Source organism: Phalacrocorax aristotelis, chromosome 1 (assembly GCF_949628215.1).
Source record: "Phalacrocorax aristotelis chromosome 1, bGulAri2.1, whole genome shotgun sequence".
Lineage (NCBI taxonomy): Eukaryota > Metazoa > Chordata > Aves > Suliformes > Phalacrocoracidae > Phalacrocorax > Phalacrocorax aristotelis.
The window spans coordinates 162692087-162709030 of NC_134276.1; the positions used below are offsets into that span (position 1 = coordinate 162692087).

At 46.7% G+C, this 16944-nt stretch overlaps 1 protein-coding gene across 5 annotated transcripts in view; it reads left to right on the plus strand.

Moving 5' to 3' along the window:
- The window catches only part of SGSM3 (small G protein signaling modulator 3), a 32383-nt gene that overhangs the window by 2102 nt on the left and 13337 nt on the right, over positions 1 to 16944 (plus strand). For 3 of the 5 annotated variants that reach the window (XM_075077925.1, XM_075077912.1, XM_075077936.1), the window contains exons 2-9: positions 9916 to 9999; positions 11292 to 11377; positions 12616 to 12682; positions 14049 to 14257; positions 14411 to 14518; positions 15494 to 15637; positions 16035 to 16230; positions 16460 to 16605. In XM_075077925.1, the coding sequence (XP_074934026.1) occupies positions 9993 to 9999; positions 11292 to 11377; positions 12616 to 12682; positions 14049 to 14257; positions 14411 to 14518; positions 15494 to 15637; positions 16035 to 16230; positions 16460 to 16605 (963 nt within the window). In that variant the 5' untranslated portion in view covers positions 9916 to 9992. Of the gene's footprint in view, positions 1 to 684; positions 732 to 9915; positions 10000 to 11291; positions 11378 to 12364; positions 12385 to 12615; positions 12683 to 14048; positions 14258 to 14410; positions 14519 to 15493; positions 15638 to 16034; positions 16231 to 16459; positions 16606 to 16944 lie in introns of those variants that run through there. The other 2 variants (XM_075077918.1, XM_075077945.1) reach the window with 2 other exon arrangements.

Below are 16944 nucleotides of genomic sequence, written 5' to 3' on the forward strand. Positions count from 1 at the left end.
ACACACACCGGAGCCGCTGGGACGGTGCGTGGGTTGAGGGGTGCGCGGCCGCGTGTCCGCTCCCCGGCCCCTTTCCCGGGGGAGGGAGGGAAGGACCCCCCCAACCCCCAGGGCAGGCTCCCCCCCGCCCCCCATCCCCTGGGCAGGCTCCAGCTCACCTGCTGCGCTGACGCAGGCTCCGGGCTCCGGCGAGTGACTCATGTTGTGCACAGCTTCGCCTCAGGCCGGGCTGGGGCACGCCGTCCCCGTGGGTGCGCGCCGCGCTGCTTCCCCAGGCTTTGCCCTCTGCCCCGTCCCCCGCTGCCTCCTGCTGCTCCCCGGGATATGCCTCCCCCGTAACCTGCCTTGTCTCCTCTCCGCGGCCGTGACTCTCAGGTGGCCTCGTCGGTCCAGCTCTGCCATCCTCGTTTGCCCTCCCCGCCTGCGTCTTTTCAGAGGTGCCCCAGAGGAGAGACAGTCTGTCTCCTGCCTGGCTGGGGGAAAGGAACAGTCACGATACACGGATGGAAATATGGCAGTATCCTCTAGGCAGTGGGCATAAATAGACATATTGCAGGCCCTCTGATTGTCAGCTGTAATAAATGGTAGGAGGAAGTCGGGAGACAGACGTAATTCCTCTTACCTGGTGATGTAAATTCAAGGGAGTGAAGAACTGCTGTACCACGGATTTAAATCTCTTTGCAGGCAGTGGCTGTGGGCTCTGGGACAGCTGCTCTCGCTTCGCAGAGCTGGTAAGGGTGGGACGGGATAATTTTCTTCTCTGTGTCTGCTTTTCTTCCTTCCTAATTTTTTGAGGGATGTCTGAATTTAGGCAGGTACTTTCATTCTAAACAAGTAGATTTCAGTGTTGGTGGAGGGGGGGTTTTGTATGTGATGTCATAGCTTCCAGCGTCATGATGTCTCAGCCATACTCTGCATGGCTTGCTGTGATGTTTGGGGTGGAGGGAGTGGTAGGAATCAAATAGTAAAAGTGCCTTGAGGAAATGGAGGATCTTTTCATGCTAATAGATGGGACAGAGAAGCAGTCCTTCTGGAATTAAGAACAGTAGGTGTTCAGTAGTGAGAGGCTGGATCTTAAAAATCACTCAAGAAGAAGCTACCAGCCTAGCAGGAGAGGGGCACTGCTGTGCTTTTGCTGAGATGTTGATCGAAATACAGTTGCTTGTTGGATAATCTGAATTTTAAAGTAGTTCTTCAGCTGCTATAGAGTCTGGAGTGGTATCCTCTAAAGAAACAGTTACTGGAATGAAGATCCTTTTTGTTACGTAGTTACGTGTTTCCGGATCCATGTGCTGTATGTGTGGCTCTCCCTATGCAAAAGCAAAGGTTGGATTCCTACCCAGGAGAATTCATGAAGTAAAAGGGAAGGAAGGGTGTGAGAAGAGGCATGGTGGGCAATTAAAGGGGTCAGGCTGGGGACTGGTTGCATCATGTTAATATAAAATTATGTTAATTCTGTATTTAACAGATTAAAATGACAGGTGCTACCTTTCTTAATTCTAATTTAGGGTAATGTTTTGATAATGTGTCTTGGTAGTCTCAGGGAGATGTCATTTGTAGTGATGCTTCCTCAGCAAAAGGACAAAGGGAATCCATGAGGGGCAGTGGAGAGGAAGGGCATATTTCTGGAGGAAGTGCACTGGTCAAGAGGTGGTAAGGTTAACATCAGCTAATGAGATGAGGGAAGTACTGCACGCCTGCTCAGGACTGAAATGATTGTCCAATTTTAGGGTCTCTGCTAATGTCATTTAGGTTTTTCTTCTTCGCTGTGCTTTTAACCTGCTGCTTTCCTGCAAGATGGTAATTTTTGCAAATATCAGTGTTCTAAAGGACCTTGACAATCTTAAAAGATAGGCAATAATCAAAATATTTAGCTTTTAAAAATCAACATCTCTTACCTGAGGTGATGTGGTTACAGTAGATATTATTGGTTAAGGGGTCTGTATGAAATGAGTTGCCAGTCCCGTTCTTGGCGAATTGGTTTGTGTGCTGCATAATTGCTTACTCCATTTGGTGTTCGGGATGCTTTAACAACGGAATTGGTTCACCCCTCCCAAGTGATACCACATTTGAGGTCGTAACTGTTTTGGAAATGATTGGAATGATGTCTGCCTTCCTGGCTGTGAAGTCCAAACTTCTCACCAAAACATGAGAAGGAAAGAAAACTTTAAAAAAATAAATCCTAAGGACTATTACAACTCTATCTTCAGTGATAAAGGTAAGGCATCTTATATTTCAATGTATGCGGTCCTACAGCCTTTCTAGCTAAATCGGTGATCCTGGTTGGTGATCTGTATCACACCAGTTATCCTATCTCCTCTCCTAGCTCAAATGGATAGGATATAGAGATTTTGCAATTGTCAGGTAGGATGAGGTAGTCAAACAGCTTCATTGTATGTCGCAAGTGCAGTGTCCCAGATGTCCCTCAAGAGATAGAGAGGGGTTGGCACTTCAGGTTTGTATCTTCAGCAACACAGACTTCTTTCTATGCCACCTTCCATCACACAGTCAAGATTGTAGATGTATAAAGCTTACACAGGGTAAGTATCAGGGAGCGTTGGGGAAAAATCTCACTTGCCAGCTGTGTTACTGTTGACACCAGGTAGGGAAGAGGTGGATGTTCTGCCACATTTGTTTTGTCTCTGACAAAGTCTTGGCTTCTTTTAAACTGGAGTGCAACAAGTTCTATTGGTAACAGAGCAGTTCTATTTCTGGCTTGAGGGAAAAAAAACACCCTAGAAGAAATGAAAACACATTTGCTTTATGAGATAGGAGAAAAGAAGATAGCATATTAGTGTTAGTATGACTATAACAACAGTTGTCATTGCCCAGTCAGGGCAGTGTTTCTTGGCTGGGAAGTACTTTATGATTCAGAGATGAGAGAAAATGTCCATAACCTGACAGCCCTTTTGTTCTGGGGAAGAAATCTCCCTGATCCCCAGAAACAGTTAATATCAGGGGGTTTATCTTGTTTTGTTACAAATGTTAATGATCATTGTATATTTTGCTTTTTTACTCTGAGTTATCTGTGCCTATAAACTTCTGTAGGAGCAAGATCTAAGTAGTCTTACACAGCACGCTAGATAAGAGTTTTGCAAACAGTCCTGAGAGGTGTTTTGGGTATTACTAGCCTCTTCAGAAAGTTCATTTCTGAAAAGACAGAGCCCTGAAGGAGAAAAATCTTGAATAGTGTGGGATATACTTTCCTTAAAAAGCCATTTTCTGGAGCCAAATGAAGTGAGACGTGCTTAGGGTCCTGCTAGGTGAATCTGACAGGCTTTTTGCTAATACTAGAGCAGATAGTAATACAACAGAGCTACAGGAGTGTGACCTGAATCTAGCTTTTCTTGTGCCTCACCAGGAGAATGGCAAACCCTGACAGGTAAAGCTTTGCAGATCTGTCAGGGGCCATATCAAGGAAGAGCCATTCTTCAGGCTGTTGTTCCTTTGTCACTGGGAACAGTAGGGTGAGTCCAGTTTGAGAATCGAACTTTCACCTGGAGGGTACCTGCAGGGCTTTATCTGGAGGTGATAGAGAGAGCCTTGGATGGCACAGCTTGTCACTACTCAGGGTGGGAGTGTCATACAAAAGATGTCATATCTGTCTTAAATAACTGTCAGTAGTGTCTTTCAACCTTTCTCTGATCGGTATAGCCCTGCATCTCTAACAGAAATATTTTCTTTCAAACTCCTGTATAGCAAGTGAAACTGGGCAGTTGCCATTAGCTTCCACAGACATCTTATAAATAGTTTGCAGACTTACAGAAGTTCATGGACCAGGAGGTAACAATCACTTCTGGAGAGTTTTGGGGAAAATGAGTTTCTGCAGAGTTCTACAGAAGCACCCTTGTCCTGCACCGTACTTACTTGGGTGGAAGTGTCCTTTTACCGTGCAGAAATTGACCTTCATGGAAGAGGTGTTTGGGCCCCCCTTAGAAACTAATCAGAAACCTTTGGGTTACATTTGCGTAGCGGTGTTTAGCATGGAATTGCCTTTACGTGAAGCCTTGAAGACTAGGGCGATTGCAGACCTGCCTTCTGGCATGTGTCGGTTTTCTTCCCTCTGTGTTGGAAGCAGGAATTTTGCTGTGCAGTGAGAGTGGACACCTTGCTAGTTTGTAGGCTTTTTTTTCCATCCTCATTCAATGCAGATTAAAAAAAACCCAACTGTTGTTGAGTGCTTGATCTATTGTAATCCTCCTGTGTGAGATAGGAGGAGCCCTCTATATTCCATCATGTATCCTCTCACCACTCAAATAATGGGAGCACCAGGAAATGGGAAACGACGACTCCTCTGATTCCAAGGATCTCGGCAAACAAGAAGTTCTCCACAGCAGTGCAGTTCATACTTAGCAGGCGCCCAGTGCCTGCTGTGTAAGGATAGACACCCTCTGCTTTCCAGGGCTACAAGTGTGGTAGCTTGTGTTAGCAACACAGAGAATCAGCAGAGCCATAAATAAGTTTGTCTGGTTTGGGGTTTGTATTTTTTTTTTTCATGAGCCACATGGGGAAAGCTTTTGTTATCTCCAGATTTTAGAAGTAAGAGCTTCAGCCTTTTTCTGCATACAGGATCAGCTGCCTGCTTTGGAGACAGAGAAATAGAAGGCAGTTCTGCTCTGAAGGGAAAATACACATTGATATATAGGATATCTGCATTCTACATAAGTAGGTGTTGTGTAGGGGTTTTTTTTTAGAGGCAAGCTTGACACATTGAACTACGATCAGGAAGTCCAGCTGAGGGTCTGTCTGTCCAATGTGTAAGCAATAGGAACCAGGATCCTGCTTTTTTACATTCTTATTTTCAAAATGGAGATGAAATGGAGATGAAACTGGATGTTACTTGTTCTGTTCCTTTTGTATAAACTGGAAATGGCTCAGCACCTTCAGCTTCATGGCGCGCTCTGTCGTTACAGCAGGCAGACTTGCTGGACGCTGATCAGCACAGGGAGCAGACCTGTTGCATGGAAGTACCTTCTAGTTACATTTGTGCACGGAATTACATTTCCAATGTGGCCAGGAGTCTACAAGGTGCTTTATGGCAGGAGACACAGAGTTCCAGTTTACTTTTTGTTGTCTCCATTCCGTGTCACTATAATAGTGCCCTGGGGCAGCTGGGAGGAGGCGCTTCACCCCGAAATGCTCCAGCAGTCAGTATGAGATCCCATCTGGTGACTGGGCAGCACTGGAGGCCTGAGTGATGCCTTTGCAGTCAGTGACATAATGCTGTCAGCAGCTTGCCATCCTTCCTCCCTGCCCACCTGGCTCTGCAGGGGTGTCACAGCCTTCACCTTTACTGCTTTCCAGGTGTCACGTCTCCCTTTCTAGGCCTGCCGTAGGCTTTTATTTTGTCTCTGATTCACTTTTTCTGCTGTGAGAAGGTGGGCTGAGGGCAGTTAAACTCCCCCAACTTTTCATTCCAAGTCATGTGGTAGAAAGCAAGCATGAAGGCTACCTCAGCACCTCTCTCCTGTGTTGCACAACAACCAAAGCAGTGTGAGGCTGGTCGTGGTTTGTAAGCCTTAAAGAGATAGTTCCTGGGATGACCCAGGTTCACCAACACCATAGTGACTCCTTAGCCAGGAGCTGGTGCGCGTCAGCGTCTGCATGGGATTCTGCGTTTCTTAAAAATCCAGGGTGTCAGTGTGCAAGGGACAGAAATTATCAACATCTTGTCCACCCCATGGTCAGGCGTGTGGCTGTGCTTTGTTCACTTACCTACTTGTTTGTGAAGCTGGTGTTTTCTTCTGACTGTATGTGCAAAGCAAATATTGACTTCTGGGACTAATGGCATCTGCAGCTCCAGGATACGCCTTTGCCCTGACCTCAGGAAGAAACTGATGGGGGAAGGGAAGGAGAAGGACTTCCTGCTGAGAGCTCCCCTTGTGCATTTCATTGGGCAAGTCAGGATTTTAATCAGGAAGACAAAGCTTTCCAGGTGTGAGGGGACAGAAATGACCTGCCTGATTCAGTGCAGGGTCTGATTTGTGAGAGAGGAAGTGTTGGCCTAAATGTTAAATTGGATGCAACCTACATGGCATTTTAAAAGCTGAGCTGGAAGAGGCTTCTAGAACTAGACCTAAGTGTAGCCTCTGGATGAGTACTGTGGGTCTGCAGCTGCTTTTCTCTTCCAAAACACACCTTTTTTTTGGGTTGGTTTTTTGTTGTTGCTGTTTTTATTTTTTTAAACAAAGGAAGACAGTAGAGCGCAGTGGAAACCAGCTGACTGTCCAGAAGTGGCAGTGGGATTTACTGCTTGCAATGTTGCTTCATGTTCAAATTAAGCATTCAAAAAGCTGAGTTTTTCCCCATGCTAGCATACTGTCAGAGGAAGTGTTGTATATGCTGCTTCTGTGACAGTGGATTAAAATCAATCCAGAAAGAATCGTTATGCTTATTCTGGTCCTTCTGATGATGTTCACTGATGGCTTCTGCACAGGAGAACGTTACTAGTTGTAATGTTTTAATCATACAAAAACATTGCTTTGTAAAATGTTCGTCTTCTGCACAGTCTGTCTGCTAGAGGTATGTTGCTTTTTTTTGGTGGTTTCTTTTTCCTTTTGTTGCTAAAATCATCGGGGGGAAGAACGCTCCTGGGAAGGAGTTTCTGTCCTAAAATAAAGATCTTACTGAAAGGCTCCGGACAGCGTCATTTCATGCCTAGCACATCCAGCCGCTACCCCAGCAGACCTAAGTGGAGATCACATGGCAAAAGAGGCCAAGCAAGTAAAACGGAGGCAGCAGGAGATTGTTATCTGGTGTTTGCAAGAAGCTAGGTAATTGAAATCTCTCATATTTCAGTTGTGTGGAAGAGCAAGTGTGTCCAGAGGAGGCTTGATATTGCCAAGTGGAAGTAAATTTGCAGGTCTCCTTTGCAAACATCAGTTTCTGAAGGTCACCTACACTGGAAAAGAAACTAATTGGATATAATCCTGCACGGTGTGTATTTGCATCTCTGACAAAGGTGTTGCAGCTGAAGTGCTTCAAATAGCTGTACCTGTTGCTGACTCTGTGTTTCCCTTGCAGCCTTCTTTTTTGGGTAGACACACTGTCATTATAGCTGTCTTCTAGCACACTGGAATCAGTGGTGGTGTGATTTGTTTTAGAGTCTGAACTCAAAACATAAAGCTGGAAATAACAGGTACCATTTGCATTTTAACAAAAAAAATGCATTTCTTTCAAAGTGTGAAGATTACCTCTTGTGTGACCAAAATTGCTTCATACAGGAAACTTAAATTGCCTTTAAACATGGGAGATGCTTCCTAATGCATGGGTGAAAACTGGTTTTAATTTCTGAGTTCTGATGGTTTGGGAGTTACCATTAATATTTGTTGAATCTGATGTGTTTTTTCCTTTGTGTCCCTTACTGTTCCTCGTACTGTGCAAATAACACAGCCAACTCAGCTGTAGCAATTTTATAGGCTTCATGGGAGCCCCTTTTGTTACTTGCTGTCTCCTAGCTAGGAGACTTTGAGAACTGCTTTAGGTTTATATCCCTCAGTCAAAGGAGAGAACTTACTGTATCAGTCCCATATGCCAGATATCCTCTTCCTCCTGGCTTGCACTGGGTGGTGTCTGGCTGTGCCAGGCAAACTTCCTCCCTGTTCCTGTGATGCTTTATTGGCAGAGTGGGAGTAGGGAGGAAGCAGGGTGATGAAGAGCTACAGGGCTACCCTAGTGGCCTTGTGCCGCAGCCAGAGCCTTCTCTTGGTGTGATTCACATTCCCCACCCTGCCTTTCCCCACACACTGGTGCCAGCAGCAAGGTGAGCCTCTCGTGCTATGTCTGGGCCGGGGCTCAGATGGGTGTTTGCAGGAAGGTTTCTATAGGAACGAGGGGCAGGAAAAACCTGCCCACCAAGTTCAGTACTCTAATGTCAGGGACAGGAGGGCAGGCAAAGGAGCAATCTCCTGCAAGGCAGAGGCCAGCACTCAATGACGTGGACAAGGGAATGTGTTCCCCTCTGCTACACCTGTCCTGGGAGAAGGAGGAACTTTCGGCCTCAGCGCTCTCCTGCCCTGCTTCCCGAGTACCGTGGTTAATTCCCTTGTTACGGGGTGTTTTCTCACCTACGTGGCTAGCACACTGGCCCGGCTCCTCCATAGCAGGTTGGTTCAGCAGCGATTGTGCATGCGATGAAGGTTAATGATGACAGAAGGGGATTGCTACTCACAAGCTTGAGGCACTGAGCACGGATTCAGAGCACAGGTAATGAGAAGCATGGCAGACATACCATGTGGCTGAAACAGTGACTCTGTTCCTAATAAAAGTAATTGGAAACAGGGTTAACTGGCTGAGAGAAGGCAGGGGAGGAGGACATGTTGCAGGCTCAGGAACAGAGCAGCTGTGTGATCACAGGGCAGTGATAAGCTTGAAAAGAAAGCACCAAAATACATTCACAGTGATGTTGAAAGGGGAATAAGTTGTCAGCAGATTTACCTGCTTGGTGTGCATATGTGTGCGTCCCCATGAAAAATGAGTGTGCAGGTGCTCATTTTGTAATACTTATGTCTTCGGCTACTGAGGGAAAAGTTGGTGCTAAGAGAACAAGTGGGGCTAGAGCGATGGGAAGGATAGAAGAGCATTTAGAGAACTCGTGGGTAAGCGACTGGCCATTGTGTGGACAATGTTACTTCTCAGAAACAAAAGCTGAACTTTTTCGTGTTTGTTTGGGTTTTTTTTTTTCTTTTTGCCTTGAGAGTTGGTATCAGAAGATCAGAGTATCAGTTCATCTATGCCAGCCTTTGTCATGCAGAGGACTGTTTAAATCTGGGAGGCAGAAGCCTTATCATTTGTGTTCTCAGACACAGATGCTTTTTATGCTTTTGCAGTGTTTTACAGCTGCTTATCTTGGAGTGCTGTAGCAAGCCACTTCCAGGCTGCAAGAGCTCACTGAGATGCAAAGGCAATATAACCTTGTACTACTGAGTACTATAAACAACTCAGACAGGACCTGCTGGAGGAATCCCTGGGGTTCCTTCTTTTTGTGGTCTGCAGTCATAAGTAGCTTTACTGAAAAGGGGAAGCTGGAAAACCCATCCCAGACACGCAAATATTAGTTTCTCCCAGGTTCTTTCCCAAGAAAGACTGATATATCTCAGCACTGGCTTTATCTGCTTGGCAGAGGTGGCTCTTGCTGTCTCACACACACAGTTATAAGGTTGACCTTAAAGTCCAAAATATCTCTCTCTGATTACTGAGCTATACTGTTGTTGTCCTGGAAAACCCCTATAAAAATCTGCTGTGAACTGGTATCAGGAAAGTAGGGAGGGGAGCTATGTGGGCTGTTTTGTCACCTGAGCTCTGTCACCAGATTTAGTTTAGAGGAACCTGGCTCCTGGCTCATTGCAGAGGTACTCAATTGCATGTTGTCCATATCCTAGTCCAGTTTATCACAGAAAATCCTTGTCAGAAGCTTTCCCAGGTCCTTCCAGGGAGCTGTATTCCACAGCCTAAATCACTTTGCTCTTGTGATGCTACCCCTAATATCCCTTTCAGGCTTATTGCATCTAGTGATACCCCCTTATACCCCTTTCACCATCTCAGTCCCTTCTCCATGAGCAGTGTATTCAGAGAGTAGTGACGTATGGTGTAGTTTTTTAGTATTCATAATTAAATACAGGACTTATAATACATGATGGAAAAGGTGACGAAAGTTGACTTAGTTCTTGACATTCTTTCAGTCAGCAACGCTGTTACTGTCACAGGTAATTTGGTAAATGACAGTGCTCTTTCTAGCTGATGGGTAGATGTGAAACCAACAGGAAATTCCAGTCTCTGGAATTTATTTTTCCTGTGGGGAACTTAAATTCTAAAGGATTTCAGTTTCGTGTGAGGGTTCTGTCTGTCCCCCACCATGTTCTTAAATGGTAATTGAATTCTCTGATCACCAATTTTTTTTCTCCCTTTTTATAACAGGATAGTGACCTCTCACTTCTGAGAACAGCATTTCTGGACCTGTTGGCAGCCTCTGCCACTCGGCCTTACCTAGCGCAATGTCAGGTGAGCAGACAAAAATGGGCACAGTATCTTCCTGTTTGGTTGCTTGTTCTTTCTTCAGCTGCAACTTAATAAAAGAAAGATACTGGTTCCAAGAGCCATTCTTTATGTTAAGGTACTGTCTGGTCGAATTGGGGGAGAGGAAACTGGCCCATTCTTTGTGACCCAGCTGCCTTTTCACTCAGGGTGGACTCAGTTCCTTCTTTTACCTTGTCCAGAAGCCTGCAGAAGCTTCTTCAGTCATTGAACACAGAACAAGAAGGAGGTTGAAATGTAGTCTGGCCTCCCCATTTTTCATAAGATTTACTTGGTTCTGTTATCATCCCCAGGTTTGCCCCAGTGGGTGGCTCATTTCATGATCTGAGAGTTTTTTGCTCTACAACAGTAGCTCAAGGGCAGGCAGAAGGCTGAAGAATTTACTGGAGTTCGGGAGTTCGTCTGTGGACTGCTGAGATATAAGCTTTACTAAAACCAGGTCTCCTCCTTCTTACAGTGGTGAACTCTCCAACCCCATGTTTTTGTTTAAACCTTCCTTACTGGTCTGGCTGGTTATTTTAGGGCATATGACCCTGAGGGAGACTGTACTCCAAAGCCAAGTAAACCTTTTCCTTGGTGACGTGCGCAGTGGAGACCTTATCTGCTCCAATCGCAAAATTTGATTTCTGCTTTTATTCCAAGGGAAGCTGTTCAGTGGGTCACTACCTGAGACTAGAAAGGTGCTTGTCTTGAATACAAAAGACCAAGATGTTAGGCACACTTTTATTGCTGCAGCTTTCTATACATAGTCTGGCAATATTCTAGCTCTTCTGGAGCAAAGGGAGCAGTTGAGCATCTTGCTGAGGGCTCTGATTTCCTGTTTTGGTGGCTGGGTGACAAAGTTTCAGGGAACTCTGGAGTGTTGCTGGTGCTGGGGTCAGTGCCTCCATATAAGGCATTTACTTCTCCATAATATTTTTTTTTTGTAATGGTCTTCCTGGCTTGGCACTGGATACTCAGCTTTTCCAAGCAGAAGAAAGATCACATGATGCCATGGAACTATTTATCTTCCCCAAAAGTCCCTTTCTTAGCGGGAACTCCATTTGGCCTTTCTGCTTCTTTTGCTCAGTAATAAGGGACAAAACCATCTGAAATTACTTGCCTCCTTGGTGAAGTGGGGGATGTCTCAGTACCTAGAGTAACAGTAGTGGCGAACTGCTGTGTGAGTCTTTCCCTTGATGGAACAGTGTGTATTGAGTGTGCATATTCTAAGAGAGTCCTTCCAGGTTTTCACTGCATGTTGATTTCTTTCTGTTTAGGCCATCACACTCCCTCTGCTGGGGGTCCCTTCTCAGCACTCACTCCCAGCATTTGGCCTCAGGAGATCCTGGCAAAATACACGCAGGTACCGTGTGGGGCAGGGAGGGTGTTCTTTGGCTCTGCACAGAAGTAAAGGGACCCTGGTGATTTCTGGTGCTCTCTGAAAGCTGCAGGGAAAAGGAGGGAGAGGTGCAGTTTTCCTCCAGTGTTCAGTTGTGGACACTTGTTTGTTACTTAAACTTCATGTGTTTTGTGGCTGCATCCTGGCTATTGCAAGAGGATCTTGCAGAGCACAAAGAAACTTGTGTGAATTATTGCCCTGCTGTTTTGCAACTATTGCTGCACTCTAAAAATGTTGACACCCTCAGGGAGACTGTCACCATCAAGCTACTCTGGATGGCTTGTGCATGGCAGGAAATGCTAGGCTTAAGACTTGTCACCAGGTGGGCAGAGCAGGAAGGAAGGAAGCAGCCATGGAATTTTGCAACTTAGCCACAGTGTTTGCTGTGGGCAGTTGAGCTCAGTGAAGCAGATTAAAGCTTACTGTGGAGCTACGCTAGACAGACAGTTCTTGGGTGCTGCCTGGGTGCAATGCTTGCAAGAGACCCCATGGGATGGGCAGGTGAGCTTGCAGGAAAGGGGAAGTATCTCTAGGTTTTTCACTCCTTAAAAAAGCCTGGTTGTAACCTCCAGTGTGTATCCCCCAATGCCAACCGTGAGCACAGATAAGGAAATTTGAAATTTGGGTCATGGACCTTAATTTTCTTTGGCCTGTAATTTGGGCTTGCTTCCCATGTGCAAATCCCAGTTTTGCCTGCTGTCTTTCAGAGAAAATCTGAAAGCAACAGGAAGGAGATGGAGCAATGCAGAGAGTTGAATTTTCAGTGTGCATGCACTAGGTAACAGGGGACTGCTGTGTGTCAGAGATGCAGACAGCAGAGACTACTTTAGCTGGCGTGTGTGGATGCCTCAGTCCATGAGGAGGGCTATGTTCCCCTCCAGGTGGGGAAGTTCTGATCTTGATATGATGCTGTGCTCAAACAGAGGTACCACGTCCTGCTGGAAAAGGGTTTGCTGGGAAAATCCATACAGGTAGGAAAGCAAGGCTTCACAACTTCCATGGAGAAGTCAAAATGGGGGGTGGCATGCAACACCTCCCCAGCTGGGAGTGGTGGTGGGAAGCATCAAAAATAAAAGGGCAAGGAGCCTAATTGCTCAGAGGGCACAGTGCAGGCAGTGGTGTGATGGGGCAATATCCACATGTCTCTATGCAGTTGTTCAAGATTGGTGATACTGTCTGTTCTCCTTCCTCATGTTCCCCAGAAAGAAGAATCCATCGAGGAGCCAGAGTTCCACTACGATGAATTCGGTTTCCGAGTTGATAAGGAAGGTAAAGTCAGTCCCACCCCTAACCCTTCCACTGTGTCTGGGTGCAGCCCTGCCCATGCTTCTGGCTGAGTTTACAACCATTCTGTGCTAGGTCTCATCTACCGACCCATCATCATCTTTCTGTATCCTACCTTTGTAATCAGGGGCTGTGTGTTAGACGTGCTGGCCTTACGGGAGTCTGGAGCATAGAATATGCAGCAGAGTCACTTCCATCCTCTTGTGCTTGTGCCATTAGGAGGAAGTTGTCATTTCTACTAGCAGCTGCTGGGGAAGGGCAACTTTCCCTGTTGACAATGGGGTCTCTCTTGTGGTCAGTAGCACTATAAGCACCAATAGCAGGCACAGTGTCATGTGCTGTCTGTTGAAAAACTCATGGCAAAGACGACTGGCAGCAGTATGTGGTCTGCCCAGCTTAGCAGCTTGGCGAACTGTAGGGGCAGAATGCACATCCTACTTTTTCTGCAAGATATAGAGGCAGGAGACCAAACAGAAGGAGATATTGAGAGCTGTTCGTTCTGGGCATTGAATACAACGGCTGGCTGCCTTTCAAAGAGGAAGAGAAAGGAGTGGGGGATGTAGGAAGCGCTTTATGTGCTCTGAGAGGACATTTCCAGGGCTCAGGCCATGCGGATGCAAGGGCTAAGGTTGTTTGCATGTGTGCCGTGAGGCACCTTGGGTCATAGAGGATTCACTTTGAAACAAAGACCCAGAGATGAGGACAGAATGCAGACATTTTCTTCAGCCAGAACATTCGATAGACTTGTGCATTGTAGAATCAGGAAAAAGATTTGGAGTGCATTTTTGGGATGTGTTATATGATGAAGGACAGAGTGCCTTACGTCAAACCTGTGCTTGTGCTAAAGTAGCTATTTTAGAAAGCCAGCCTCAGGTTAAGGTTATCTCTTATTGTGAATTTGGAAGTGTCCCTGTTAAAGCTTCTTTTTGGTGATTAAATGTCCCCGAAGTTAACATTTTGTGCCTCATTACTTGCACGAGCATATAGCTTCTGCTTGCCACCTCTGAGGCTTGCTGTGCTTTTGTCAGCCTGATTTACAGATCCTTACAAAACCCAGCAGGATGACTGCTGCCAAAGTCTTGTTTAATTCAAGCCACATTCTGCTCTAAATCATGAGTAAGTAGAGACTAGAAGCCTGCAGACAGCTTCTTATGACCATAAAATTTACTGTATGGAGAAGACGGTTAGAAACCAAGCTTTGCCTTTTCGTGCTCTGGCTGGAAGACATGAATGTTTTAAATGTGCTTTCTTCAGGTGGCCATCCTCCTCCCCACCCTGTTCTGTGTTCATTCCCTTCCCTCTTCCCTCTCTCATTTGTCTCCATTTCTTTCCCTTGCCCTTGCTGAGGCAGATGGTGCTGAGCCAAACTCCAGCAAGCTTCTGGGTGTCTCACTGACAGAGGAGCCACAGCAGAGGCTCAAGTGGCAGGCTCATCTGGAATTCACACACAACCATGACGTGGGCGACCTCACCTGGGACAAAATTGAGGTCACCCTACCACATTCAGACAAGCTGCGCTCCCTGGTGCTAGCCGGCATCCCACACAGCATGAGGCCACAGGTGAGAGTGCTGCCTGCTCTGGGCAGGCTCTCCTGCCTGGAGTAAGAGACAATGGAGCAAGACCACTTTCTCTTGGTTGATAGGGTGTCAGATTATGACTTTCTGTGTCTCTCTTATTGACTCTTCCTATCTCTGTTCACCCTGTCCCCCTAGCTGTGGATGCGCCTGTCAGGGGCCTTGCAGAAGAAGAGGAATTCAGAGATGTCATATCGGGATATCGTGAAAAACAGCTCTAACGATGAAACCATTGCTGCCAAACAGGTAGGAAATACTGCCTAGTGCTGACTGGGCACAAGGGAGTGGGGAGAAGGGCAAGATTTTCTGCATGAGGAAGAAGGGGTGTTTGCCTAAAACCTGCAGCAGGGACAGTTGAGAGGACATGTGTGATTGAATCCTGCTAAAGCTTAATCCTACTGGGAATATTTTTCCCTTGTTTTGATGGAATAGCAACTGTACAGCTCCCCTCCTTCCTAGAACAGCAGGGAAGGGGTTGGACCCATGCTACCTGCAGGCTAGAAAACAGCACTGCAGTTGCATCGCAGCAGACATCCTGATATTCACTGAGGGAAGTCAAGGGTGAAAGGCTGATAGATGCATGTCTGTTGAGGTAGTTGCAGCTGCTTCCAGGGACTGTCTTTGTTCCCCCAAACACAAAGTCTCTGAACGCCAACAAGATTGTTACAGGGTGTTTTCCCTCTTCCTCTGACCTCTCATTTTGTGGGAGGAGGCAAAGGCCATGGCAAAAGCAACTGAGCTCTGCACATGTTCACCTCTCACCAAGAAGGTTCAAAATGGTTGGAAAGAGGAACAACGCTGCACAAGGAAGATCTGTGGGCTGTTCACCTCTAAGTCCCCTGTCACAGATGTGGCCAGGTTGTTAGTTTCTCTATCATACAGGTTTTTTGGGAAGCCTTGCTTGAAATCCAAGCAGATGACATTCCCAACCAGCATGCCTGCTATTCTCAATGGTGAAGCTAGGGGCTGAGCTTAGGCAAGTATTTCTTGGGAAACACAAAGTCACCATGTGCACTGGCATTTTCCCTCGTGTCAGTGAAGACTGTTAGACTGACCCCAGATGCTTGGATAGGGCCATCTTCTTTGGTGCCTAAGGACTTAGAGATGGGTGCGGGGAAGCGGAGTTCCCTGAGGCAAGGGGCCATGGGAAGTGCAGAAAGCAGAAGGCAATTGTTCAAATGCTGCAAGCTGACCCTGTCCTTGTTTACGGCTGTCTGGCAGATTGAAAAGGACTTGCTCCGCACGATGCCCAGCAATGCCTGCTTCTCCAACATGAACAGTATCGGGGTGCCACGGCTACGCAGGATACTACGGGGACTTGCCTGGCTCTACCCAGACATTGGCTATTGCCAAGGCACTGGCATGGTAACCTGCTTTCAGGGTGTCTTTGTGATAGGGGTCATTTTGTCTATGATGGCTATGCTGGGGCAAGTAATTTGAGGTGGTGCTGCCAGACCCTGTGGCCTCTAGATGAGCTGAAGGGAAATCCCTTCCACATGGAACATTTTTCCTAGGGAAGGAAGAGCAGAGTAGCACAACACATCCAAAGATGTGGAAGAATTCAGTCCATCTGTTGGGGAGGGACAGGCATTACACTGAGGAGAAATCCCTTCAGCGGAGACTGCAGGAGAGCTGTTGCAGAGGAAGGAAAATGTTGGTCACCTAGACACTGGTCCATCACTCCATGTGACGAAGTGGGGGAAGAGTTCTGCTCCTTTCAGGACAGGCTTGTCATGCAGTTCTTCCTCCTTCAAAATCCCAGGTGGCTGCCTCTCTGCTGCTCTTCTTGGAGGAGGAAGATGCCTTCTGGATGATGTGCGCTATCATTGAGGAACTGGTTCCTGCCTCCTACTTCAGCACCACCCTGATGGGTGTGCAGACAGACCAGCGCGTCCTGCGACAGCTCATTGTGCAGTACTTGCCCCGCCTGGACAAGCTGCTCCAGGAGCATGACATCGGTAAAAGTGTTCCCTAGAAACCATAGCTTTTCTTGCCAGGGTGACATGCAGACAAACATTATTGTTTTTGTTTAACAAAAGGAGGGCAGCAGGGCTAGGAGTGAACCTGCTGGCCCTGGAGGCATTGGGTGGTCATATTTAAGCTGAGAGGACAGCCCTTAGGAGAGTCCATCTTCACTGGCTGGCTGACAACTTCTGTTCTGATGCTTTTCCATGTCTCCATTCACAGAGCTGTCCTTGATCACCTTGCACTGGTTCCTCACCTCTTTTGCTAGTGTTGTCCACATCAAGCTGCTGCTGCGTATTTGGGACCTCTTCTTCTACCAGGGCTCTCTAGTGCTGTTTCAGCTTACTTTGGGCATGCTCAGTATGAAGGTAATTCCCACCTCCTCTTCCTCCTTTATAGCACTTAAGTGTTTAATTCTGAGTTTTAGGGGCAAGACGGTTTTGTATGGTTTGGGAATGTGCTCAGGAAGATGACTTCCTGCCCTCCTCAGAACTGAGGGCTGCGAAGAACTTCCAAGGCACTTCACAGGATTCAGGGATTGTTTTTTCCCCTGCCTATCTTGTTTGTTCCCTCATAATTAAACCCCACCATCTGCTCCCCTCTATTCAGTCTAGATCCCAAGCTGAGAGTCCATCTTACCTAAACCAAGATACCTCTTGATTTTGCACCATCTCTGAGCAGAGGTATAAAGTCATCTGGGAAGCTTT